We start from the raw sequence: 27,514 nt of genomic DNA, 5'->3' as shown, positions 1-27,514 counted from the left end.
GGAATATTAGTTATTTTATTATTTGCTCCAGTTTCAAAGTAGATTGTTGTTTATGCCTCATTTACATTTAACATCTACCACTGACCAAGATTATATCTTACAAGAAAACTCTTAATCAGTTTAAAAACTTGAAGTTTTATCTGTATTAATCTAGTATAATGTAATATGCTCTGAGATAAGTTATAATATGATTTAAAACTTATGTAAGTTATTCTTTCTTGTTTCTGTAGTCCTCTTTATATAATGGCAGAGGCTAAAATCCTGAGAAATTTATTAAACTGTGGTCTTGCTCTTCCCCAAGGTTCTTTTAGAGCAGGATATATTTCATCACTCCTTGATGGCCTGTTGTTTGGAAATTGTGCTCTTTGCCTACAGCTCACCTCGTACTTTTCCCTGGATTATTGAGGTTCTTAATCTGCGACCATTTTATTTTTATAAGGTGAGATGAGAACAAAGTTTTGTTAATGCTTTGCCTCACATAAACATTCTGTTTGTATTAGTGATGAAGAAGTGAGCTATAGTGATGTCTGGATAATATTTCCAGAAGTATTCTGAAAACATACTGCTTTTGGGGTGGAATCATGGACAAAGAGGAGAGGGAGAGAGAGTATCAGTAAACTAAGCCAATCTCACAGCTTCAGACATCACTGAAATGCAAGTATGGCCAGGAACTAAGTACTTAACTTTGAGTATTCTATATTATGAATGAAAAATCATAATCCTGTTAAATAGAGGCATGATGAAGAGCAAAAACTCTTTTCTCCTAGGAGAAAGAAAAATCTAAAATTAATCACGCTTCTTCCCCAAATTTGAGCTAATTCATTATGGCTAAATCTTACTTCCCCTTTTTTTCTGCTGAAACCTTTTTCTTCTAAAACACAGAGGGCATAGCTACAGTAACACTTAATGTTACCTAATTTCTGAATTTAAGATTGATGCTATTATTATACTTGTTGGCATGGTTTAGTTAATATTTTGTCACCTATGTTACTTTCAAACTACTGATTATGGAGTAGTTAGTTTGGGACTTCCCTGATGGTCCGGTCCAGTGGTTAAGACTGCTTCTACTGCAGGGGTCATGGGTTTTACCCTTGGTCGAGGAACTAAGATCCTGCATGCTGTGTGGGATGGATAGATAGATACAGATAGATAAGCAAGCAAGGCTAAAGTTGTAGAAATGCAGATCACTGAAAAGCTTACCCATTTGAATTGTTGACTATGGAATTTAACTTCTTTTTAGTTTGGTGGGGAAAATTGCTTTTCTATATTTAATGTTTATATGAGTATTTCAGATTTTCCATTAGGAAATACATGTAGTTTTATTTGAGGAAAAAGTTTAGTTTTTGCTCTCACCTAATAGAAATTCATTTTTATTTGTAACACCCTTTTTTCATCCTAGAAGTTAAATATGTTTGTTTTTTAATCATAAATAATACTCCCTGAAGAAAAATGAAAAGTATATACAATTGTAAATATTAAAATCGTACATTATAATCCTAATATAAATGATAATCACTGTTAATATTTTTGTATATACGCTTACAGAGTTTGCTCTAGATGTTTATTCTTACTGAAAGTGGAAGTTAGTTGCTCAGTCATGTCCAACTCTTTGCGACCCCATGGACTATAGCCTCCAGGCTCGTCTGTCCACGGAATTCTCCAGGCAAGAGTACTGGAGTGGGTTGCCATTTCCTTCTCCCGGGGATCTTCCTGACCCAGGGATCAAACTCAGGAATCAAACCCAGGTCTCTCACATTGCAGGTAGATTCTTTAAGTATCTACCTGCACATGGGAAGCACATGTATTCTTATTAAAATGTAACTATAGTGTATATAGGCAAAGTTCCTTTCATATATGTTATTCATTCTCTTCTTCTGAGATGTTGGGAAGAATAGTCTGAGAAAGGAAATTGAATTCAAAATAGCACTGGCCTGGAAACCCAAGACCTGACTTCTACTGTTGGACTGTTGACCAGTTTTACCTATCATTGCTTCAGTTTTCCATGTACAGAATAAAACATGAAAACCAGAAATGTATGTGAAAGTATTTTGAAGATCTTTAAAACTTCTTTATAAATTAAAATATATTAATAAGCCACAGAATTATGGTTCAAAAATGTTCTTGGTTCTATGTCATTAATAAGGCTAGAGCTAGCCATACATGTAAGCCTTGTCTAGAAGTGACTACTTGAGACCATATTACTTTCTCTGTTTTCTCTTCCGCAGGTTATTGAGGTGGTAATCCGCTCAGAGGAGGGACTTTCCAGAGACATGGTGAAACACCTGAACAGCATCGAAGAACAGATTTTGGAGAGTTTAGCGTGGAGTCATGATTCTGCGCTGTGGGAGGCTCTCCAGGCTTCTGCAAACAGAGTTCCTACCTGTGAAGAAGTGAGTTAGGGCAAGGCTAATAATCCCATCATTTTATGAAATCTCTGTATTGAGACATGATCCCATACTGTATAGTTCACCTATAAGTATACAATTCAGTTATTTTTAGTATATTCATAGATATGTGAAGTCATCATCACAGTCAGTTTTGAGACATACCACCTCAACAAGAAAAACTTTAGGGATCACTTCCCTACCACCTCCATCCCCCCACCCCCCACCCCTGTCTTCCTGACCCTAGGTAACCAGTAATCTACCTTCTATCTCTGTTGATTTCCCTGTCTGCACATTTCATGCAAATCATTTAATATGTGGTCCTTTGTAACTGACTTCTTTTATTAATATAGTGATTTTCAAGGTTCATCCATGTTGTTATATGTATCAGCACTTCATTCCTTTTTATGGCTTAATATTCCATTGCATGGATACACACACACAGTACTTTGTTTATTCATTTATCAGTGGATGAACTGATAGTGTTTCCACCTTTTGACTATCAATAATGCTGCTAGGAACATTCATGAACAAGTATTTGTATGGACATACATTTTAATTTTTCTTGAGTACATGGCTAGGAGTGGAATGGCTGGTCATATACTAGCTCTTTCTAAGTTTTTGAGGAACTGTCAGACTGTTTTCCAAAGTGGCTATACCATTTAACATTCCCACCATCAGTATATAAAGATTCCAATATCTCCACATCCTCTCCAGTACTTATCTGTCTTCTTGATTTCTAGCAATCTTAGTAGGCATGAAGTATTATCTCATTGTGGTTTTACTTGCATTCCCTGATGGCTAATGATGTTCAACATTGATTCAAGTGCTTATCGACCATTTGTATATCATCTTTGGAGAAATATATGTTCAGATCCTTTGCCCCTTTTTTATTTGGGTTGTCTTTTTAATATTCAGTTACAGGAGTTCTTTACATATTTTAGATATACTCCTTTATCCATTATGTGATTGGTAAAAACCTTTCTGTGGGTTGTCTTTTTACTTTCCTGATGATGTCCTTTGAAAAAGAAAAGATTTTAATTTTAATGATGTCCAATTTATCTGTTTGTACTTTTGGTGTCAGAGCTAAGAAATCTCATCATTTAAAAATTTTCAAATAATTTCATAAAGAATTAAACACTTTTCATTAGTAGTATTTAGAATAAAAAGGTCAAAAGCTTCTGCCTAATACACTCAAATTGCACATTTAACAGCTTGGTATAATGAGAAATTGAGTTTTCTCCTTCCATCTCTTGTGTTATTTTTTGACTGCTTTCTACATCCTTCCTTGCTTTTTTGTGTCTACTTATACTTCAATTAACCATCTTGAATTTTTCCCTAATCTCAAACTACTGAAAGAACTATTTAAGACTAGGAAGGACTGAAAAGAAAATGATTTCTTAAATACTCTCTTCCATGCTTCTGTTGTCTTTACAGCAGACTGTGGTTAATTGGACAGTCTTTGGTATTCATCAATTTTTCCACTATAGGATCCATTGGGAAATGAAAAAAACTATGATCTTGAAAGAAAAGGATTTGAGTTGAAGCCATTTCTCTAATACCTAGCAGTAGTGTGAACTTAGGCAAATTTCACATTTTGAGCCTCAATTTTCTCAGTCCCTAAGTGAAGAACAGTAGTGCCCACCTCATAGGTTTACTTTTAGTGGTCAGTAATCGTAAATAGATAAAAGGTTAAGTAAGATGAACTCTTTACATAACTTAATATTAACTATTGAGCACTTTATACAAGTTGGTATATTTTGTGAAGAGAGAAAGAAAGGGAAATAGTAAAAAAGTTAAGACTTTTTTCTTACCTTTTCTGTTATGTTTTGATCAGTGGGTTTATAAGTAAAGCAGAGGGGTTTTGTTTTTTCCAGGTTATATTCCCAAACAATTTTGAAACAGGAAGTGGAGGAAATGTACAGGGGCATCTTCCCATGATGCCAATGTCTCCTCTGATGCATCCAAGGGTCAAAGAAGTTCGGACTGACAGTGGGAGTCTTCGAAAGGGTAGGTTGACCATTGGTAAAACAAAAAAAAAATAACAAAGACTTTTTTTGTTAGAGAAAATTTCAAGTTTTGCCCTAATATGTTATTAAGAAATCTATTTTTTTAAATCAAGATTTGAAAGGGGAATAATGTTTATGCCAGTACCCTTTGTGGCTAATTATATACTTTTTTATATTAAAGTAATAAGGTTTCCACTGTGATTCTGAATATAATTATTTTTTTAAATTGCAATATCAGTTATTGTAGAAATCGTATTTTGGCCTTTTTATAAATACACGTAACTTTTCCTCAATGCTAATGGAAAACTACTTAAACTAAGTACCTACCTTTGCAAATGTGACAGAAGTTATATTCTTTCTCTACGTGTGACTTTATAGAAAAATAAACATCTAAAGCAGAACAAAGAACTCATTGGGATACTTAAGTTCATTTAATGAATTACTTATCTGTACTCTTAAAATAGTTCTTTTGAGCCTTAGTATAGGAAAATTTTAGTGCATTCTTCTTTATTTTCTCTTGTGATGTACCAAACTGATGTGTATATCTTCTGGACTATATAACTCTTTAATTTTCAAAAATCAGTTAAACTCTTCTGACCAGAGAATATCCCTGAAGAAACCTCAGATGAATAAATAATCAGGTTACTTAGTAAGGTAGCTCAAGAACCATTTTTGAACTATAATTGCGTGTGTGTGTATCTTGCTTTGCATGTAGTATAAGTTCACAAAAAATATGCAAGCTGTGCATGCAAAACAATCTTCATTAAACTATAGGAATAATCAGGACTATTTTATGACCTTTAAAAAACTGTCAAAACTAAAAACTTCCTTACTGTCAATTATCAGTATTTATTAAAGAAATGAAAAAATAGTAAAAAATACTTAATATATGGTTGGTTTAGTCCCTAAGTTGTGTCTGACTCTTGCGACCCCATGGACTGTAGCATGCCAGACTCCTCTGTCCATGGGATTCTTCAGGCAAGAATACTGGAATGGGTTGCCATTTCCTTCTCCAACTTAATATATACAATGATTAAAAACTTTGGAAACACTGAGAATGGAAGTGTTTTGTCTTTAAAAAACTTAATAAAGAATCATTTAAATGATGCTTACCACTTTCTTCTTACATAACTTGCGATACTGAGTGAGCTTCTTTCCTGTGCCTTGGTGAATTTTCATGTTCCTTTCACATTAAAGGAACAACTTTCAACACTTTTATCCTTTGCTCTTTCAGTATTGTGAAATTTTTTTCCAGTTTCCTTTAAAGTGAAGTTTTTTGCCATTGTAACTTCCTGTTGGATGTCTTCATGCTGTTCATCATAACAACTTTGCATTTATATTAATAAGTCTCATCTTCACACAGTTCTTCTGGCTATATATCTAATCTCTTGAACAGCAGCAGTGTCAACATTCTTAGCGTCGCTATTCTATAATTTCATTGACAATTTTAATTTCACTTTCAGCATTATTACTCTTCATTTCTTTATTGCACTTTTCTTTTTGGCAATTCCCTCTTTCATTTATTTTTGTAAAATGTGGATTTATCACTGGGAGACAAGGAGGCAACGTAACTATATGCTTTGTGGCCTACATGAGTTGAACAGCAGATTTGCCCTGACCAATCACTGGAAGACTTTGAAAGAAGTGACAGGATTGGTCACCAATCACGATGCACATCTTTTATTTACATAATAATTTGTGGGAAAAGTTTGTAGTTTATGCAGTTATAGTTAATATACCATGGCAATGGAAATTTGAAATTTGAACCTTTTTGTTAAGGCTTTTGTTAATTTAACTATGTTGTGGTAACTGAAATTCATGCATACTTTAACTGCCCAAAGCATGAACTTTGTGTGTAGCATGTGTGTATGTATCTGACTATAATTTATATATTTATGTTATATGTGTGTGTGTTACCTGGAGAATTCCATGGACAGAGGAGCCTGGCAAGCTACAATCCATCGGGTTGCAAAGAGTTGGACATGACTGAATGACTGACACTGTGTGTTTGCAGCCTAGCTAGAGATCTCAGAACTAAGATCATGAAGAATGGTCACCAAAATGATTCTCTCTCAGTGGTGGGATTTTAAGTGTTAACTTCTTCATTATAGTTTTTAGTGTTGTTTGAATTTTTCAGTGAGCTTTTAAAACCTGAAATATAATTCACATACCATAAAATTTATCCTTTTAAAATATGCAATTCAGTGGTTTTTAGTAAATTCACAAGACTATACAACCATAGTTGTATATATGCCATTGTATATATGCCATCTCATTACAGAACATCTTTATCACTCCCAAAAGAATTCCTGTATCCAACAGTAATCACACTTTATTTGCCCCTCTACCAAGACCCTGCAACTACTAATCTGTGTCTCTATGAATTTGCCTATTCTAGACATTTCATATAAATGGAACTATAAATTTGTGACCTTTATGATTGGTTCTTTTTCAGGCATGTTTTCAGGTATATATACGTTGTAGCATGTGTCAGCACTTCATTACTCTATATGGCTAAATAATACTTGTGTCCAACTCTTTGTGACCCTGTGGACTGTAGCCCTCCAGACTCCTCTGTCCATGGGATTATCCAGGCAAGAATACTGGAGTGGTTGCCATTTCCTCCTACGGGGGATATCCTGACCCTCCCTTATGCCTCCTTCATTGGCAGGCAGATTCTTTTAATACTGAGCCACCTAGGAAGCCCTAAGCAAAGGTTTTTGAGCTTAATATGCATTACCTGAGAGTCAGGGTTCCCAGAGATGGGCCATTATGGATAATTTAAGCTTATAGGCAACATCCCTTTAGTGACTAACCTGCAATAAAGGTTCTTCCCCATTATACAGCAGTGGGATTTTGCAGTAAAGTGAGATTAAGTTCAACTTCTAGAACAACAGAGAAAGTAGGAACTTAACTGATGGGCGTTTGGGTTATTTCTACCTGTTGGCTTTTATGAATAGCACTTATGTGAGTATTCAGGTAATATATTATTTTTATTATTAGAAGAAAAAGTTATTTTCTTGTAGGGGTTCATGCAAGAGAATCAAATAATAGAAAATCCTTAGAAAACAATAATATTGAGCCTTGACTCTAATGGGGAAAAGACAGTTTATTAATTTATATACTTAGTAAATTTTTATTGAATGTCTACTGCAGCTTTTCCAATACTTTGCTAGGCAAAGAATCATTTCAAAGGGTTTGCAGCTAACTTGGTGGTTATAACATGCATTTTCCCCCTTGAAATGTCAGTTCTGAACATTCCTAGTTAGCTTCAAGGGCTGCATTGGTTTTCTTAGAAATAAGACATAGAGGTAGACTTCTGTTAAGGGGTAATGGGCTACAATAGAACTTCCCACTTGTTTGCTAAGGCTGGAAGTCAGAACTGCTTTCATAACCCCCAGAATTAAGAAGAGATTTTTATTAAACCATAGCTATTTCCCCAGTTACCTCAGAAATCCAGAGAGTTGTCACATTATTGCCAGAGGTGATTTTTATACCTTATAAGCAGTTTTGAAAATAGATGACATGGCTGTTACACATTAATGCCTCAAATTAAACAGTCATAACACTTCTGCTCATCTTCATCTTTTAGTGGGTTTGTAAAAGATGATTCTCTGTCTACTAAATCAGAAAGCCACAGCTACAGCTTTAAACTGTTTGAAGTGTAGATATGTGGGAAGAGATAAAATTGTGAACCAAATCACTGATTTTTCCTTTTTATCAGGAGGAAACAGAAGTTAGTTGGATTACTTTTCTAATTTAACAGTCACTGCGTTCTACCTCTCAACTTCTTACTTTCCCCTTAATATTTTGGTTCTTTAACATAGGCAGAGGTTCAAGAAACTAGGAAGGTTAGCTATTGTAATTTGATTTTAAGATTTATTTCATTCTTCTCTCTCCCACTAGATTCGATATTGCATGAAGACAGAGGCTGTTATTTTAGCATAGTAGCTCAGTATCTAGGGCTTCCCTGTTGGCTCAGTGTCAAAGAATCCACCTGCAGTGCAGGAGACACAGAAAATGCGAGTTCAGTTAGGTCGGGAAGATCCCTAGAGGAGGGCATGGCAGTCCACTCCAGAAATCTTGCCAGGAAAATCCCATGGACAGAGGAGCCTTGCAGAGTACAGTCCATAGGGTTGCAAAGAGTCGGACATGACTGAAGTGATTGAGCACACAGTACAGCACAGCTCAGTATCTGTTGAATGAGTGAACAAACCTGATTTTTTCCGTTTGAAATACAAGTCAAACTGTTAAAAATTTTCTCTTAATAGATACGCAACCATTGTCTCCGATTTCTGTCCATGAACGCTACAGTTCTCCTACTGCTGGGAGTGCTAAGAGAAGACTTTTTGGGGAAGACCCCCCAAAGGAAATGCTTATGGACAGGATCATAACAGAAGGAAAAAAATTGAAAATTGCTCCTTCTTCAAGCATCACTGCTGAAAATGTATCAATTTCACCTGGGCAAAGTCTTCTAACAATGGCCACAGCCATAGTAACAGGGACAACAGGACATAAAGTTACAATCCCATTGCATGGTAATGTTTTGATGCATTTGTTTTTTTTGAAATGGATAAAAATTTAAGAAATGTCTTTTTGGATTATATCACATGGTCTTATTACTCCCGTGTTTTCTCCTGAACCTGGACTTTTTTTCCTCTAGTAGTTTTAGGTTCATGGCAAAATTGAGCCTTTCTTGCCATCAGTACCCTGCACCAGACTAGCACATGTATTACAACTGGTGAGCCTTCATTGTCACCTCATTATCACTTTAAGTCCATAGTTTACGTTAGTGTTCACTCTTGGTGTTGTACATTCTATGAATTTTGCAAATGTCTAATGACACATATCTACCATTATACTGTTACACAGAATAGTAACACTGCCCTAAAGCTCCTCAGTGCTCCCCCTTTAGTTTTGTTTTGAATGTATAGAGGCATTCCTCATTTTATTGCACTTTGCTTTATTGAGCTTTACAGATACTTTTTTTTCTCTTTTTTTACAAATTGGAAGATTTGTGGCAACCTTGTGTTGCCCGGTGATGATTAGCATTTTTTTTAGCAACAAAGTATTTTTTAACTGAGGTACGTACAATTTTTTGGACATAATGCCATAACACACCCCATAGACTGCAGTATAGCAAAAGCATAATTTTTTTTTTTTTAATTTCATTTATTTATTTGACTGCTTTGGGTCTTAGTTGTAGCATGTGGGATCTAGCTCCCTGACCAGGGATCGCACCTGGGCCCCCTGCACTGGGAGCTCAGAGTCCTAGCCACTGGACCACCAGGGAAGTCCCCAAAAGCATAATTTTTATATGCCTTGGAAACCAAAAAATTCATGTGACTCATTTTATTATGATATTCACTTGATTGTGGTTCTTTGGAACCAAACTCTTAATATCTCTGAGGTATACCTGCACAGTTTTTTGAATTTTCATATTTTATGGATTTACTACTCTCTTTGTTAGGACTTATTTTCTTACCTGAGTTTTACAAATTAGTGCATTGAGCAAGAATTTTGTTTAATGGTTAAAAACATCTCCTTTAGACCACAAAAGAGAACAGTATTATTGTTTCAGAGCAGAAATAGAAAGCAAGAATATCATAACCTAGAATTACTATTTTTGTGGCTTTCTTCTTCTAACATTACTATGCACAGATAGAGAGTAAACAAGAAGAGGGAGGGAGGGAGGAACGAACGAAGAAAGAAAGAAGTATTGACAACTTTTCTGGGACACATTTCTAAAACTAAGAACTCTTGCTTGTACATTCAGGTATTGCAAATGATGCTGGAGAGATCACACTGATACCAATTTCCATGAATACAACTCAGGAGTCCAAAGTTGAGAGTCCTGTATCGCTTACAGCTCAGTCATTAATTGGTGCTTCTCCAAAACAGACCCATTTGACCAAAGCACAAGAAGTACATCCAATTGGAATAAGCAAGCCAAAGAGAACTGGGTCCTTAGCACTGTTTTATAGAAAGGTATGTGTTTTTATAGCATCTAAAAAGATCTCCTTTAATCAGTGCAATAAAGATTGAGTAACAGAGGACAGCTTTGGCCTTTTTTTGTATGTGGTAAAATATAAAATCACTATTTTAACCATTTTTAAGTGTACAGCTAAGTGTCATTAGTACATTCACATTGTTGTGCAGCTTCCACCACTGTCCATCTCCAGAACTTTTTCATCTTCCTAAACTGTAATTCTGTACCCATTAAACAGTAACTCCTCATTTCTCCCCTCAACCCCCAATTAGTCATTCTAATTTCTGACTCTATGACTTTAGGTACTCTAGGTACCTCTTAAAAGTGAAATTATACAATTTTTGTCCTTTTATGATGGGCTTATTTTACTTAGCATAATGTCTTCACAGTTTATCCACATTTTTGCATGTGTCAGAATTTCCTTCCTTTTTAAGGCTAATATTCCATGGTATGAATATACCATGTTTTGTCTATCAATTCATCTGTAGATGGACATTTGAGTTGTTTCTGAACCTGCTTGCCAGTGCAGGAAACAGAAGAGACATAGGTTTGATCCTGGGGTTGGGAAGATCCGTTGGAGGAGGGCTTGGCAACCCACTCCAGTATTCTTTCCTGGAGAATCCTATGGACAGAGGAGCCTGGCAGGCTACAGTCCATAGGGAGGCACATCGGACAAGACTGAAGTGACATAGCACATACATGTACCTTATGGTTATTTTGAGTGAGTAATGCTGTTATATTGCTGTGCAGATATCTAAGTTTCTGCTTTCAGTTCTTTTGGGTATATACAGAAGTGGAATAGTAATTCTAAATTTAATTGTTTAGAAACTGCTATACTATTTCCCATGGTGGCTGTACCATTTTTATTCCTGCCAGCATTGTGCAAGGGTTCCAAGTTCTTTGCATTCTTGCCAATACTTGTTATTTTTTGTCCTTTTTTAAAATAGTCATCCTAATCAAGTGGTATCTTATTGTAGTTTTGATTTGAGTTTCCCTAATGAATGATTACATTGAGGATCTTCTCATGTGCTACTGGCCATCCTTATACTTTCCTCAGAGAAATGTCTATTCAATGTTTTATATTTGAGTTTTTTATTGTTGAGGTGTAGAAGTTCTTTATATTTTCTGTATATTAGTTCCTTATCAGATTATGATTTACAAATTTTTTTCCCCATTCCATAGGATGGAATATAGTCTACTTTGTATATAGTCTACTTTGATGCAGTTTTTAATTTCGATGAAGTCAAATGTTTTGTTTGTTTGAATGAATCTATGTTGTTTCGTGTTATTCCTTTGGTATCATATCTGAGAAATCATTGCACATTCCAGTGTCGTGAAGCTTTTCTCCTATGTTTTTTTGTAGGAGTTTTATAGTTTTAGCAATTGCATTTAGGTCTTTGATCCATTTTGAGTTAATTTTGTATAATTTTTGTGTACAGTGTAAGATAAGGACCTGTTTTTATTCTTTTGCGTGTGGATGTCCAGTTTTTTCAATATACTTGTGACAAGACTGTGTTTCTGCACTGAAACACACCTTGTTGGCACCCTTGTCAAAAGTTGCTCATCACTGTATATGCAAGGGTTTATTTTGGGGTTCTGTATTCTATTCATTGGTCTCTTCATGCCAGTACCACACAGTTTTGATTAGAGTAACTTTGTAGTAAGTTTTGAAATCAGAAAATGTGAGACCCCCAACTTTGTTCTTCTTTTTCAAGATTATTTTGGCTATTCGAAGTCCTTTGACATTCCATATGAGTTTTAGGATGGATTTTTTTCTATTTCTGCAAAAAAAACATTGGGATTTTGATACAGATTGTATTGAATCTGTAAATTGCTTTGAGGAATGTTGACAACAATATTAAGTCTTCCAGTCCATTAGCATAGAATGTCTTTCATTTATTTGTGTTTTCTTTAATTTCTTTCATCAACATTTTGCAGTTTTCATTGTACAATTTTTGTTTCCTTGGTTAAGTTTATTCCCAAGTATTCTTTTTCATACTAATATAAATGGAATCATTTTCTTAATTTCATTTTTGGATTGTCCATTGTTAATGGTATAGGAATAAGAGTGATTTTTATGTGTTGATTTTGTATCTTGCAACTTTGCTGATTTCAGTTTATTAATTCTAATGCTTTTTGGACTCGGGGGTTTTTCGGTTTTCTACACATAAAATCATGTCATCTGCAAACAGGTGATTTTACTACTTTTCTAATTTGAATGCATTTTATTTCTTTTTCTTGCCTAATTGCTCTGACTATAACTTGTAGTATAGTGTTTAGTGGAAGTGCTGAAGTTGGGCATCTTTGTCTTATTCCTGATCTTAAAAGAAAAGCTTGTATTGTTTCACTTTGAGTATGATCTTAACTATGGAGTTTTTCTATATGGTTTTTATTATGTTGAAGTAATTTCCGTCTGTTCCTAGTTTGTAACAAAAGAGTGTTGAATTTTGTCAGTTGTCTTTTTCCACATCAATTTTGAGGTGATTATATCATTTTTCCCTTCCTTTTGTTAATGTAGTATATTATATTGATTGATTTTCACATGTTAGGCTGTCCTTTCATGCCAGGAGTAAATCCTAGTTGGTCACATGGTACAGCCCTTTCAGTGTGCGCTGTTACGGTCAATGGGTAGTGTTTTGTGGAGGGTTTTTACATTAGTATTCATAAGAGATATTGCTGTGTAGTTTTCTTATGGTGTCTTTGTCTGGCTTTAGTATCAGGCAATGTATCATACAAAATAGACAACTTAGTGACTGAACAACAATAACAAATGTACCTTTAACCTTTTTTGAAAATATATTTAAAAGTATGGGGCTTCCCTGGTGGCTCAATCAGTAAAGAAATAGCCTGCAATGCAGGAATCTAGTGGGCTGCAATTCATGGGATCGCAGAGTCAGACACGACTGAGTGACTAACACTTTCACTTAAAAAGAACATTATGATTTTGATGAGCTGTGTTTGGACTCAAGTTCATAGAATTTGATTCCATTTCCTGATATGACAGGTTTCTTGCCAACTTCATTTGCATAACTTTAAGAAAGCGGTTGGAATTTTCAGGAACTCTGGAATTTACAGGAACTCCATTGTGTTATATTGGTTTGAAAAGTGAAAGTTGCTCAGGCGTGTCTGACTCTTCCACCCCATGTACTGTAGCCTGCCAGGCTCCTCTGTCCATGGAATTCTCCAGGCCAAAATACTGGAGTGGACAGCTGTTCCCTTCTCCAAGGGATCTTCCCAACCCAGGGATCAAACCCAGGTCTCCCAAATTGCAGGCGGATTCTTTACCATCTGAGCCACTTTAGATTGAGTTTATTGTGGCACAAATACATCTTAGATTTTATGTATAAGTTTAAATTACTGAAGATTTATTATTAAGATTTTTGGGATACTGTGGGGAGTCTACATAATTTTTATCATAAATCTCATTTGTTACCTGTAAGATTTGACTAGTCATTATAATCCCTAAATTGTTTAAGTATTAATGTAGAGATTTAATGTAGAATTTCTATCCTGCCTTGCTTTTATAAGCACCTTCAAGCTTCTAATAAGACAGACATGTTAATCAGATATTTATAGCCAAACATGCTGCTTCTCTAAAATAAATCCCAGAATTGGGAGATATCTCTCCAGTCCACTGTATAACTAGTGGCTATCTAGCCCATTCTTAAAAATTGTAAATGAAAAAAAAAGGCACTGTTTTTTTTGTTTCTTTCTAGCCTTGTGATTAGAGTTTAAGGCTTAAAATTTTTAAGAAATTTATTTCTTTTTCAGTTATCTTTTGATGCAAATTTAAGTTTATTTCCTCTATCTAGTCTTTCTTAGAATATTTCTTGAGACACGTGCTCTTTTTTCCACCTCCTACTACCTTTTCTACTGTGTCCCACCATCCCCATTCCTGCCCATGTCTTGTGCCTAACGCCTGTTTTTAAAGGACAGTTCCAAATGTAGTATTTTCCCCATTAATTTCCTGTTTTTAATTTTCAAAATAACAAATTGCTGCCTTTGATAATGAATCTAAGATTGACAAAAATAAGGCTTTATTTATAAATTTTTAGTTCTGAATTTATTTCAGAATCTAGCCTGTCCGTTTCCTTCCATTTAATTATAGCTTACTTAGAAGCTAAAAAAGTTTTATTCTTAAAGGGGATTGAGATGTTCATATCTGTAATGAGTTCAAAATAACCATTTCTTGAGTAAATTGCAGCTGTTATCCATGCTAAACTCAATGTGATACTGGGTGTCATATGCCTGAATAGAATTTACTGTGAATTTTTTGTTAGAATTAGCAGCCTTTCAGAGGATGTATATCAGATTAGCTACAGAGAAGTCATTGGATTAGCTTTGTAAAAGATGCTTAACAAGTAGTACCTAATCCGTCTAGCTAGGGCTATGTCTGTTACCATCTCTTATCATGAATGTAAAGTTCCAGCATGTTTCCCACTGCTCTGACCCCAGTAGCTCCTATTTATTTCTTGACCAACTAGACCAGAAACAAAGGGATGGAATGCAGAGAATGAGTTTGTTATAAAATGAATCACTGGTGGCTTTGGAGTCAACTTTATCTCTCTATCAGATTAGTTTATTGGATAGTTAAAATTCATTTTAAAGCTCTAACTTGTAAATTTTTTTCCCCTCTCAAAAGATATTTTGATGTAAAGAATGCCTTACTCATTTTTTCTCCTGAATGTTTAGATTTAAAGCCTTAGTTCAAACAGAATAGTCTAGTTTAGGAATATCACAGTAGGGTTACCAATTCTTAAAATAACAGAACAATGCTTTTTGGATGATCAGAAATCATTTTAGAATCTTTCAGGATCTTTGGGTCATTTGCATTAGTATTAGTTCATATAAAGACTATATATAAAAGATTAAAGGCATTGAACTGAATTTACTCTAATATGTTTAAAAACAACTTGACAGAGACAGACAAATACTACATGATCTCATTTATATGTGGAATCTAAAAAACAAGCTCATAAATACAAAGAACAGGTTAGTTGTTGCTAGGGGCGAGGGAGTGGGTGAAATGGATGGATGAAGGGAGTCAAAAGGTACAAACTGGAAGATATAAAATAAGTAAATCATGGGGCTATAATGTATAGCATGGTGACTATAGTTAATAACACCACATTGCATATTGAAAGTTGCTAACAGGATAGATCTTTAAAGTTCTTATCACAAGAAATTATAACTATGTAGTGATGGATGTTGACTTATTGTGGTAATCTTTTCACAGTATGTGTGAATAGTGAATCATTGTACATTGTACACCTGAAACTAATAATGTTTTATGTCAGTTACACCTCAAAAAACATCAACAGTAAAATCTGGTGTCTCATTTACTTAACATTCCTTTCATGTGCTCATAAAAACAAGGGAGAATATAGGGGAATTTTTTTTAATGATTTTGCTCTCAGACTCATTTTTGAAGTCAAACATTTTAGTGTATTATGTGACATTTTAGGCTTTCTAGCCATTTTACCTGAACCAAAAAAAGAGACTTCTATTTTTTAAAAAGTTATGTATTTATAGTGGTCATAATGCTCATAAATCAAGCCATTTAGTTTTAGTATTTATCGCTTTACATAGTTGACAGCATAGATAGAATAGCACAAAGCATCTTTTGCCAAAAATTGTTTAGGGTTTTACAAAGAGAATTTTGTTTTAATATATTTTCTTTAGCCACAGCAGTGAACCGATACTCTAAAATAGGTATTTTATGTAATTTAATGCATCAGCAGCCTTAGGTATTTATTAATCTTGACCTAAAAGCCCATCTTCATGGTAAGACATAAATTTGAGAACTTATTTACTTGCTTTTTTGCATCAATGTGCTATCTTTCATCTTAGGTCTATCATTTGGCAAGTGTACGCTTACGTGATTTATGTTTAAAACTGGATGTTTCAAATGAGTTAAGAAGGAAGATATGGACATGTTTTGAATTCACTTTAGTTCACTGCCCTGATCTGATGAAAGACAGACATTTGGATCAGCTCCTCCTTTGTGCCTTTTACATCATGGCAAAGGTAATGTATAAATTGGGGGAAGCTCTTTGCTGTAGTTACCTATATTTGAAGCATGAGGTGAAAATCTGTTGCACTCATTAGTTTACCTTAAGTGCTATAAGCCAACAGTGCCCACCTTCATTAATTAGGTGGTAAATTCCAGCTAATGCAATTACAGGCCATTTGTAGTATGTGGTTCTCCACACTATTAATAGAGAACCATTTCCACCTCCACCCCTGTAACACCTCTAATCTTACACTTTAAAGTAATCATTTTAGATCATTACATTTTAAGTGAGTAACAGAGACCCAGAGCTGAAAGTAACTTGGCCAAAATTACACAATTAGTGACAGCCTGTGATCTTCTGATTCATAATTTGATGTAAAATAGCTTTTATACTATATTCCTTTTTAGTGATTTATTCCATTACCTCAGAAGAGCATTTTACTTTCTAGTTGCTACAACATGTTTTAAGTCATAAAATGGCATATCTTACTTGGTTTTAAAAATTCTAATGTGTCTGAAACATTCATCTGTAACTTTGGTCTTGATCATATTGGCCACAGATCGTAGCAGATGAGCATGTTACAACCTAATTTTTCAGCTTCTTGAGGCAAAGGACTTGTTTTCAAACTCATCTGTGACTTCCTTCTCACATTGCCTCTTTATAATCTCTATACAAAATATATAATAGATATTGTTAATTAACCTTTTTTAAAGTTATTACTATTTTTAAGTTATTTCTCTTAAGGATATCAGAACTCTAAAAACCAGCCATGGGTTTATAATTTAGAGAGTTAATTTCCTTCTATGGTTACAATTTTTATACATTTATTCCACAGCCACTAAATAACATACAACACAAAAGACCACATAGTTGTTCCCCTTTTATAGTCACATGCTACATTGGCATCCATACCAATAATCCTTTGTATTACTCTTTCCACTTTTAAAACCACACCTATATACATATTTCATTTATTTTACCATTCTAAGAATCTCCAGGGAATTTCCCAGGAGTCCAGTGGTTAAGACTCTATGCTTTCACTGCTGAGGGCATGGGTTTAATCCCTGGTGGGAACCGAGATCCTGTAAGATATACAACAAGGCCCAAAAAAAGGAAAGAATCTCCGAAGTCTGAACACTCACGACAACAAAACCCAAAGTTGTCCCAGAACTGATAATACCGCTGGGTTTCCCAGCAGAAGCAAACTACTTTGAGGCATGAAACACTCAACCCTTAAGCCATTCAGTATTCACATAAGTAAAATCCTTACTAAAGTAGAACTAAAAAATCAAAAATTATAAAATATTCAAGGAAATGAACCCATATGAGTATGTCAACAGATAAAGTTTAGAGCAGGTTAGATACTAAAAATTTTAGGTAATGAAATTATTGACCTCAAAGTAGGCAGTTAATATGTTTAAAAGGCTTCAGTGTATAAAAGAAAATTCATTTTATGAATAAAGACCAAGTTACTTTAAAAAGGACCCCAAAATTTAAAATTTTTTTAAAAGAAATAAAAAGGACCCAAAAGATATCAAAAAGAACTGAAGGTAACTTGGAACGGAAACCCAGTGAAATTTGAATGGAAACAAAATTCCAACCCAAAAAGACTCAACAGATTAGAATAGAGAACTGTGGAAATGAAAAAACAATGTATCACAGAGAGAGAAAATACAAAAAAATACAAAAAAATCAAGAGACAGAGTTGCAAAACATTTTTTTCTTGTTCCCTTTTTCTTTTGTTCTCTTGTGATTTGATGACTAACTTTAGTGTTGTGTTTCAATTCCTTTTTCTTTTTGTGTATGTATTATAGATTTTTAATTTGTGGTTACCATGAGGATTTGCTATAGCAATCTGTGTAGAAACAAGATTGTTTTAAGTTGCTGATCTATTCAAGTGCATTTCCAATATCCTGCATTCGTATTCTCTCCTCATAATTGCTGGTTTTCATATCATATTTGTGTATAGATGATTTCCTACCTTTCGTGTATGTTTGCCTTTACGGTTGAGCTTTTCCATTTGTAATTTTCTTGTTTCTAGTTGTGGCCTTTTCTACATAAGTTCCTTTAGCATTTGTTGCAAAGCTGGTCTGGTGGTGCTGAGTTCTCTTAGCTTTTGCTTGTCCATAAAACTTCTGATTTCTCTGTCAAATCTGAATGAGAGCCTTACTGGGTAGAGTATTCTTGATTGTAGGTTCTTCCCTTTCAGCAGTTTAAATGTATCATGCCACTTCCTTCTGGCCTGTAGAGTTTCTGCTAAGAGATCAGCTGATAAACTTATAGTTCCCTTGTATGTTGTCATTTTTCTCCTGTTGCTTTTAATATTTTTTCTTGGTCTTATTCTTGTCAATTTGATTACTGTGTGTGTCTTGGCATGTTCCTTCTTGGATCTATCCTGCCTGGGACTCTGCAATTGCTGGACTTCAGTGAATGTTTCCTTTCCCATGTTAGGGAAGTTTTTCAGCTATTATCTATCTCTTTGATTTTTTTTTCAGATCCTTCCTCTCTCTCTTCTCCTTCTGAGACCACCCCTATAATGTGGAATGCTGATGTGTTTAATGCCCCAGATGTCTCTTAAACTGTCTTCATTTCTTTTCACTCTTTTTAAATTCTGTTCCACAGCAGTGATTCCCACCATTCTGTCTTCAGGTCACTTATCTGCTCTTCTGCCTCAGTGTTCTGCTAGTGTATTTTTCATTTCAGATGTTTTATTGTTCATCTCTGTTCTTTAGTTCTTCTAGGTCTTTGTTAAACGTTTCTTGCATCATCTCGATCCTTGCCTCCATTCTTTTTCTGAGATCCTTGATCATCTTCAGTATCATTATTCTGAATTATTTTTTATGGAAGGTTGCTTGTATCCACTTTTAAATAAGTACTTAAAAACTAATAAAACTGAAGACTACAGGAGAGTCAGCAGATCTGAGTTTTCTTATGTTCTTTTTTATAAAGAAAGGCATTTTGTGGTTAAAAAAAAAGAAATACATTTTCAGTAGAGTTATACCATAACAATCTTAGTGCTTTTGATTAATGAAGCTATTAGCTGAGTTCCCACAGGCCACAAAGCCTGAACTTTTAAGGTAGTAGAAGTCACAAATTGTAGTGGTTTTTAGTTATGGAGTGGCCTGGGGTTAATAGCTTTCTGCAAGACTGCTCTCAGTGCCAACTGGTAATTGAAGTTTTTGTTTAGGGCCATTTTTCTTTTAAAAGCAATTGATGAATGAGGTTTTTATTTTCCTTAGGTAACAAAAGAAGAAAGAACTTTTCAAGAAATAATGAAAAGTTATAGAAATCAGCCCCAAGCTAATAGTCACGTAAGTTACATTATTTTTCCTCCTGTCCCAAAATAGATTTGTACTATTTCCCTGCTGACAAGTCACATAAAAGGTAAACTTCTTTTCTAGGTTTACTATAGATACTTTGGTTTTATGGATACCATTAAACTTGAGACAGTTTTGATCAAAAAACAGTTTCAATAGAAGCCAAAAATCTTGCTGTTTCTGACTTATCTACATATTTGCATGTACTTCTCACACATTCTCTTATTCCATGTGTCCCTTTGTTGAGTGGGGATGTTTTTCACTAGAAAATCTAATGAAAAATATTTATAATAATAATATTCTTTAAATATATGAGATTTGATTCTCTGATAATATTTAAATCCAGTGAAATTTGAGGATATATTAAGTCTAGTTTCTTTTTTCCATTTGCTAAGAATCTTAATGTTTGCATCTTTGAATTTGAATAGATATCAGGCATTTTTTATATAATAGCCCTGGTAAGAGTTCTATACAACATTTCAGTCATGGAACTATAAAATGTTAGCATAGTGGCCTAGCACATAGTAAGCATTTAATAACTGTTAGGTCTACATGATTTTTATTATTGTTCTGAAGAACATAGGATTAGTTTACTGTAAGGTTTAGGCCATTTGACAGCCTGATTGCTCTAAAGGAGCATATTGGCCTCCTCTCTGGCCCCAGTGATCTGCCATCTTAGACTAGAAGAGAGAAATAGTAGCTGAGATAACCCTGGCCCCAGTACTAGTAGCCATACCCTTCTGTAGGAGATCCCCACAGATAGTTTCACTTCTTTACTGAAGCCCCAAATACACTACTAGCAATATAGAGATACTAGAAGAGCCAAGTATAGGCATTTCTTATATCCTGCGATAGACTAGAAGAGGCCTGGTTTCTGGGCCTCTTCAGAAAAATCACTCAGGAAGAGAGCTTAGAGAGGTTCAGAACATCCCTAAGTTCATTAAGGCAAAGTTAATGTGGGTCAAAATTGGGTCAGGGGGTTTCCCTCATGATCCAGTGGTGAAGAATCCACCTTTCAATGCAGGGGACATGGATTTGATCCCTGGTAGGAGATTTCATATCCCACATGCCATGGGGCAGCTAAGCCCATGCACCACAACTAGAGAGCCCACAATCCACAACTAGTGAGCCATGCACTCTAGAGCCCATGCTTTGCACCAAAAGAAGCCCTGACACGCCACAGCTAGAGAAGGCCAGCATGCCACAACAAAGACCCAGCGCAGCCAAAAAAAAAAAAGTCATGCCACAGCTTCCTAAAAATTCTCTCAATACCATTATCCATAGGATGAGGGAGAATGGATCATGCTTTTCAGTTATCCTGGAGGTTAAAAACAGTTTAGGGGCAGGGAGGGGAACACATTTTCATGTGGCCACCTGAAAAGACTTGGCATGGGATTGGAACAGGAAAGCAAGCCCCGGAGATATCAAATGAGTCTCACGGAAGGAATTAAAGGGAAGAAGGAATAGGCTCAGATCTTTTAAGTGGCTTTTAATTGGCAAAACTTGCTCATCAGTGTTTAGTTGCTGCTTACTTAATTCTTCTAATTTGTAACCTCCTAAATGGCATATTTCAGGTGGTAGGCTCTGCTTTAGTAAGCTCCTCTTCTAAGATGTTTGCAGTAATCTACATTTACCAGACTAATAACATCTTGCCCTTTACTATCACCCATACAGACAAATACTTTTTAATTGGCTTGATATCTTGCTCTTCTTATTTTGGTTTTGCTTAACCTGTGCCTATTTGTGACTCAATAGTCCTTTATTTCCCTTATGACCTATAGGTCTATAGAAGTGTACTATTGAAAAGTATTCCAAGAGAAGTTGTGGCATACAATAAAAACCTGAATGGTGATTTTGAAATGACAGATTGTGGTAAGTTGCCCAATTTAGCATTCTATATGTAGTACACCTTTGGTTATATTATGCATACTACAGTGGATGTCTTGGAGTTACTTATGTAGGTGGGGTGGATAATGCATGTGTGTTTTGAGAAGAAACAAGTGACCTTAAAGTAAGTATGGGTCTGGTACCTTCCTCCACAGAATTTGTGTGTAGAAACCATTAATTTGTCCTCTGTTAATTGTGTTTTAGAAGTTTCCTAGTATACTTACACATGTTAATATTATATATACTTGTACACATTTATTATGTAAAAGACACAATAAAATTCAAAACTAAATCTGAATGATAGGAAAAGTAAGACAGCTGTCAGTGATCTGCCTGGGGAGACAAGGAAATGTCCTATTCATTAATAAGTGTATTAGATATTCTGCCACCATCAGCAAGGTCACCTTGTTGCACCATCATGCTAAGACTTAAGGCTCTAGTAATTTCTTTTAAAGAAAGAAGAATCAAATATTTGGTATTCATATGTTGATAAATAATGAAAAGGCCTCTTCTGCCCATATCCTTTTTCTTGTCTCATCTTTCCATTACTTAATGTAGATGTATGTATACATGTGTATATAGGTACTGTAATTTATTTAATTCCACAATGTGAGGCATTTAGGTTGTTCTAATTATATACAGCTTTATGAGGAACATCACTGTAAGTTGATCTTTGGTCCACATCCTTAGGGTAAATTCTTAAAGAAAATTGACTGGGTCAAAGACATTTTTTAAATTACCCAAATATCCATGATCATTATGGTGTCTACTGGGATCTTAAGTTTTAAGGTCTTAATGAAAAAATGCTTTAATAATAATGTCCTAGAATCTGATCCCATTTAAGGCCACACAGGCCAAATTCAATTCTTTTTATATAGATATAGACTAGAGATCTCTTCAGGAAAACTGGAGATACCAAGGGACCATTTCATGTAAGGATGGGCATGATAAAGGACAGAAATGGTAAGTACCAACAGAAGCAGAAGAGATTAAGAAGAGGTGGCAAGAATACCCAAAAGAACTATACAAAAGGTCTTAATGACCTGATAACCACGACCGTATGGTCACTCATTAGAGCCAGACATCCTGGAGTATGAAATCAAATGGGCCTTAGGAAACATTGTATTTATATGAACAAAGCTAGTGGAAATGACAGAATTCCAGCTGAGCTGTTTAAAACCCTAAAAGATGATGCTATTGAAGTGCTGAACTCAGTGTGTCAGCAAATTTGGAAAACTCAGCCGTGGCCACAGGACTAGAAATGGTCAGTTTTCATTCCATCCCAAAGAGAGGCAATGCCAAAGACTGTTCAAACTATAGTACAGTTGTACTCACTTACATGTTAGCACGATTATGCTCAAAATCCTTCAAGCTAGACTTCAGTACATGAACCAAGAACTTCCAGATGTTCAAGCTGGGCTTAAAAAAGGCAGAGAAACCAGAGATCAAATTGCCAACATTTGTTGGATTATGGAGAAAGCAAGGGAGTTCCCGAAAAACTTCTACTTCATTGACTATACTCAGGCCTTTGACTATGTAGATCACAACAAACTGGAAAATTCTTAAAAGAAATGGATGGGACTACTAGACCAACTTACCTGTCTCCTGAGAAACATGTATGTGGGTCAAGAAGCAACAGAACTGGACATGAAACAACTGACTGGTTCAGAATTGAAAAGTAGTAGGACAAGAATGTATATTGTCATCCTGCTTATTTAACTTCTATGCAGAGTACATCATGCACAATGCTGAGCTGGGTGAAGCACAAGCTGGAATCAAGACTGTCGGGAGAAATATCAACAATCTCAGATATGCAGATGATACCACTCTAATGGCAGAAAACAAAGAGGAACTAAAGAGCCTCTTGATGCAGGTGAAAGAGGAGAGTGAAAAAGCTGGCTTGAAACTCAACATTAAAAACAAACTAAGATCATGGACCCAGATTGCTTTGGCAATTCTGGGTCTTTTATAGTTCCATATATGTTTTAGAATTATTTGTTCTAGTTCTGTGAAAAATGTTATGGGTAATTTGATAGGGATTGCATTAAATCTGTAGATTGTTTTGGGTAGCATGCCATTTTAACAATATTCTTCCAGTTCAAGAGCATGGGATATCTTTCCACTTCTTTGAATCATCTTCCGTTTCCTTTATGAATATTGTATAATTCTCAGTATATAAGTCTCTCACCTACTTGATGAGGTTTATTCTTAAGTTTTTTGTTGTTGGGGTTTTTTTTTGTATGCAATTTTAAAAGGGATTGTTCGATTATATTCCCTGTCTGGTATTTCATTGTTAGTGTAAAGAAATGCACCTGCCAATCTGCTTATTTTAAGTACTTCTAATTTCCCTCAACATAGACCAATTTTTAGGATTAGGCATACTTAATAAATGATCACTGTTTTCATCAGTAAAAACCTACTTCTGATGTCAGGTATGTTAATTATCAAAGCATTGGTCTTTGATTGAGATATGCCTAATAGAAACCATATTTATAGTAGCCACCTGTGGAGAAAGAGCTTCCTTGTTAAAACACCAACTGGATACTCAGCCTGTGCACTCATTATCATGTTAGCAGAGCACCCCAGACTAGCATTCTTGATTAGAACACTTGAGAGATCCAGATTATAGCTTAGTCTAAGTGATGCAAACATTAATGCTCAAGTAAATTGAAAACTTTACAATATTTCTTCTGAGGCTTGGCTTAAGAATTAAAAAAAAAAAAAAAGATGCATGTGTGGTGTTTCATACAAGGCCTTCTCATAGTAAGGCCTTAGTAAGTAGTAGTTATTATTATTTTGTTTATAAGAAGTATAAAATATATTTTATTAATGAGTATGGCTCTTTAAATGTCTTTTTTTTTAAGCTAATTTTTCTAAGGCCATATTCCTTACATAAAATCCTTTAAATGTTGAAAACTAGGTCAGACACACAAAAACAGTTAAATCCTCTCAAGTGACAAAAGTTCTGTTTCCATAGGAAATGTATAAGACTGATAACTACAAATTGATAATTAAGTGACTTTATTCATATTAGAACTATTTTATGGTCACCAGATAGACAGCCAGATGTGGGTGGAGCACATTTTCTTTTTAAATTGTCTGTGTAAACAAGGTTTCCTTGGTTTTAGATTACAATGAATGCCTTTTAGAGCTTATGAGAAACTGCCAAAATGGTCTAAAAGCACTGTAGTTTTAAATTGGTGTGTGCTCGGTGACTTTTGCACAACTGGAGCTCAAGGGCACCGCAGCCTACACACTTTTACAGTGAGGAGCGAAAGAGGATAAGGAGGAAGGAACGTGGTAAGAGAAATACACAACAAATACTGGATGCTTACTCCAGGGAAGTGCTGCTGCCCATCACATCTCAACATGACCCTTGAATTTATAAATAAATTCTGATCTTTCTTACTTTCATCCTAAAATAATTTTGCTTCTTTACTTTCTCCAGTTTCAGATGGTAAAAACTCACTATATTTGTTTCTTCTCAGACTGAAGACTAAGGACTATATGCAAAGAAATCAGCATCAGTCACTTGAGCAGCTCCTCTGGGAGTGAAGGATGGGGTTTCATTAATACATGCATTCTAGACAATTTAGGTGTGCCCATTCTCTGAAACCAGTTCCCCTGAGAAATGCATATCTACTATGCTCTCAGTCTCTTTTCCTCTGAATGCAATTATATTGTCCTGGGATATGAAACTAACCATGTATTATGGTTGCATTTGTTGACTACCTGCAGCCCTGGAATAATTTGCTTTCTCCCTTCCAACTTTCACTTTAGATCCTTTGAAAATTCTGAAGTCAGAGATCCAGGCTAAAAATTTCAGCATGTCTCTCCAGAGTTCTGCAGATAATATCTCCTTTTTTCTAAGAGCTTCTCTCATTCACTGATAGTTTTTTATAAAACCACATTTTAATTGCTTGATAGTGTTATATGATAATCCAGAAAAGACATTCCTCTTATTCATGGGAACAGTAGGGAAAATTATGAATCTATATATAGTTCATTGGTTCATTTCACAAATGTATGTCAAATATATACCATGTGACTCAGATTATATTAGGCAGAGATCCCTTCTACCCTCTGAGGGAAAACAGATTTGAACCAATTATAGCACCAAGCAGGAAGATCTCATTCTCTTTCCCAGTCTTTCATAAGTTCTGTCTCCTAATTTATATGATGTGAGATGGTCACCAGGCCTACTGAGGCTTTAATTTCTGAGTGCCAAAGTCCTAAAAGAGATGAGAATGTAGAAATCGTTTTCCAGCTTAAAGGATAACTGACATCTTGTTTTCTGTTTTGAAATGAAAAATACTAAATAGCTAAATGTTGTTCTTGTTTATGAAGAACTAAAAGACCTTTTAGAACTGATACCCAAAACAGATGTCCTTTTCATTATAGGAGACTGGAATGCAAAAGTAGGAAGTCAGGAAACACCTGAAGTAACAGGCAAATTTGGCCTTGGAGTACAGAATGAAGCAGAGCAAAGGCTAATAGAGTTTTGCCAAGAGAATGCACTGGTCATAGCAAACATAGCAAACCTCTTCCAACAACACAAGGGAAGACTTTACACATGGACATCACCAGATGGCCAACACCGAAATCAGATTGATTATATTCTTTGCAGCCAAAGATGAAGAAGCTCTGTACAGTCAGCAAAAACAAAACCGGGAGCTAACTGTGGCTCAGATCATGAACTCCTTATTGTCAAATTCAGACTTGAAGAAAGTGGGGAAAACCACTAAACCATCCAGGTATGACCTAAATCAAATCCCTTATGATTATACAGTGGAAGTGACAAGTAGATTTAAGGGACTAGATCTTATAGACAGAGTGCCTGATGAACTATGGACAGAGGTTCGTGACATTGTACAGGAGACAGGGATCAAGACCGTCCCCAGGAAAAAGAAATGCAAAAAGCAAAATGGCTGTCTGAGGAGGCCTTAGAAATAGCTGTGAAAAGAAGAGACGCGAAAGGTAAAGGAGAAAAGGAAAGATATACTCATTTGAATGCAGAATTCCAAAGAATAGCAAGGAGAGATAAGAAAGCCTTTCTCAGCGATCAGTGCAAAGAAGTAGAGGAAAACAATAGAAAGGGAAAGACGAGAGATCTGTTCAAGAAAATCAGAGATACCAAGGGAACATTTCATGCAAAGATGGGCTCAGTAAAGGACAGAAATGGTATGGACCTGACAGAAGCAGAAGATATTAAGAAGAGGTGGCAAGAATACACAGAAGAACTGTTCAAAAAAGATCTCCACAACCCAGTTAATCAATATGGTGTGATCACTCACCTAGAGCCAGACATCCTGGAATGTGAAGTCAAGTGGCCTTAGGAAGCATCACTACAAACAAAGCCAGTGGAGGTGATGGAATTCCAGTTGAGCTATTTCAAATCCTAAAAGATGATGCTGTGAAAGTGCTGCACACAATATGTCAGCAAATTTGGAAAACTCAGCAGTGGCCACAGGACTGGAAAAGGTCAGTTTTCATTCCAATCCCTAAGAAAGGCAATGCCAAAGAATGCTCAGACTACCATATAATTGCACTTATCTCACACACTAGTAAAGTAATGCTCAAAATTCTCCAAGCCAGGCTTCAGCAGTATGTGAACTATGAACTTCCAGATGTTCAAGCTGGTTTTAGAAAAGGCAGAGGAACCAGAGATCAAATTGCCAACATCCACTGGATCATTGAAAAAGCAAGAGAGTTCCAGAAAAACATCTGCTTTATTGACTGTGCCAAAGCCTTTGACTGTATGGATCACAATAAACTGTAGAAAATTCTGAAAGAGATGGGAATACCAGATCACCTGACCTGCCTCTTGAAAAACCTGTATGCAGGTCAGGAAGCAACAATTAGAACTGGACATGGAAAAACAGACTGGTTCCAAATAGGAAAAGGAGTATGTCAA

General features: G+C 35.3%; 1 protein-coding gene across 2 annotated transcripts in view; it reads left to right on the top strand.

Annotated features, from left to right (window-relative positions):
- The window catches only part of RBL1 (RB transcriptional corepressor like 1), a 60,829-nt gene that overhangs the window by 24,410 nt on the left and 8,905 nt on the right, over positions 1-27,514 (top strand). For both annotated transcript variants that reach the window (XM_043478662.1, XM_043478663.1), the window contains 8 exons: positions 302-439; positions 2,226-2,390; positions 4,262-4,394; positions 8,665-8,931; positions 10,170-10,381; positions 16,233-16,409; positions 19,636-19,707; positions 21,495-21,585. In XM_043478662.1, the coding sequence (XP_043334597.1) occupies positions 302-439; positions 2,226-2,390; positions 4,262-4,394; positions 8,665-8,931; positions 10,170-10,381; positions 16,233-16,409; positions 19,636-19,707; positions 21,495-21,585 (1,255 nt within the window). The remainder of the gene's footprint in view (positions 1-301; positions 440-2,225; positions 2,391-4,261; positions 4,395-8,664; positions 8,932-10,169; positions 10,382-16,232; positions 16,410-19,635; positions 19,708-21,494; positions 21,586-27,514) is intronic.

Source organism: Cervus canadensis, chromosome 10 (assembly GCF_019320065.1).
Source record: "Cervus canadensis isolate Bull #8, Minnesota chromosome 10, ASM1932006v1, whole genome shotgun sequence".
In the NCBI taxonomy this organism is placed as follows: Eukaryota; Metazoa; Chordata; class Mammalia; order Artiodactyla; family Cervidae; genus Cervus; species Cervus canadensis.
Note: the sequence above shows the minus strand (reverse complement) of the source record. Positions and strands in the feature narration are given on the sequence as shown.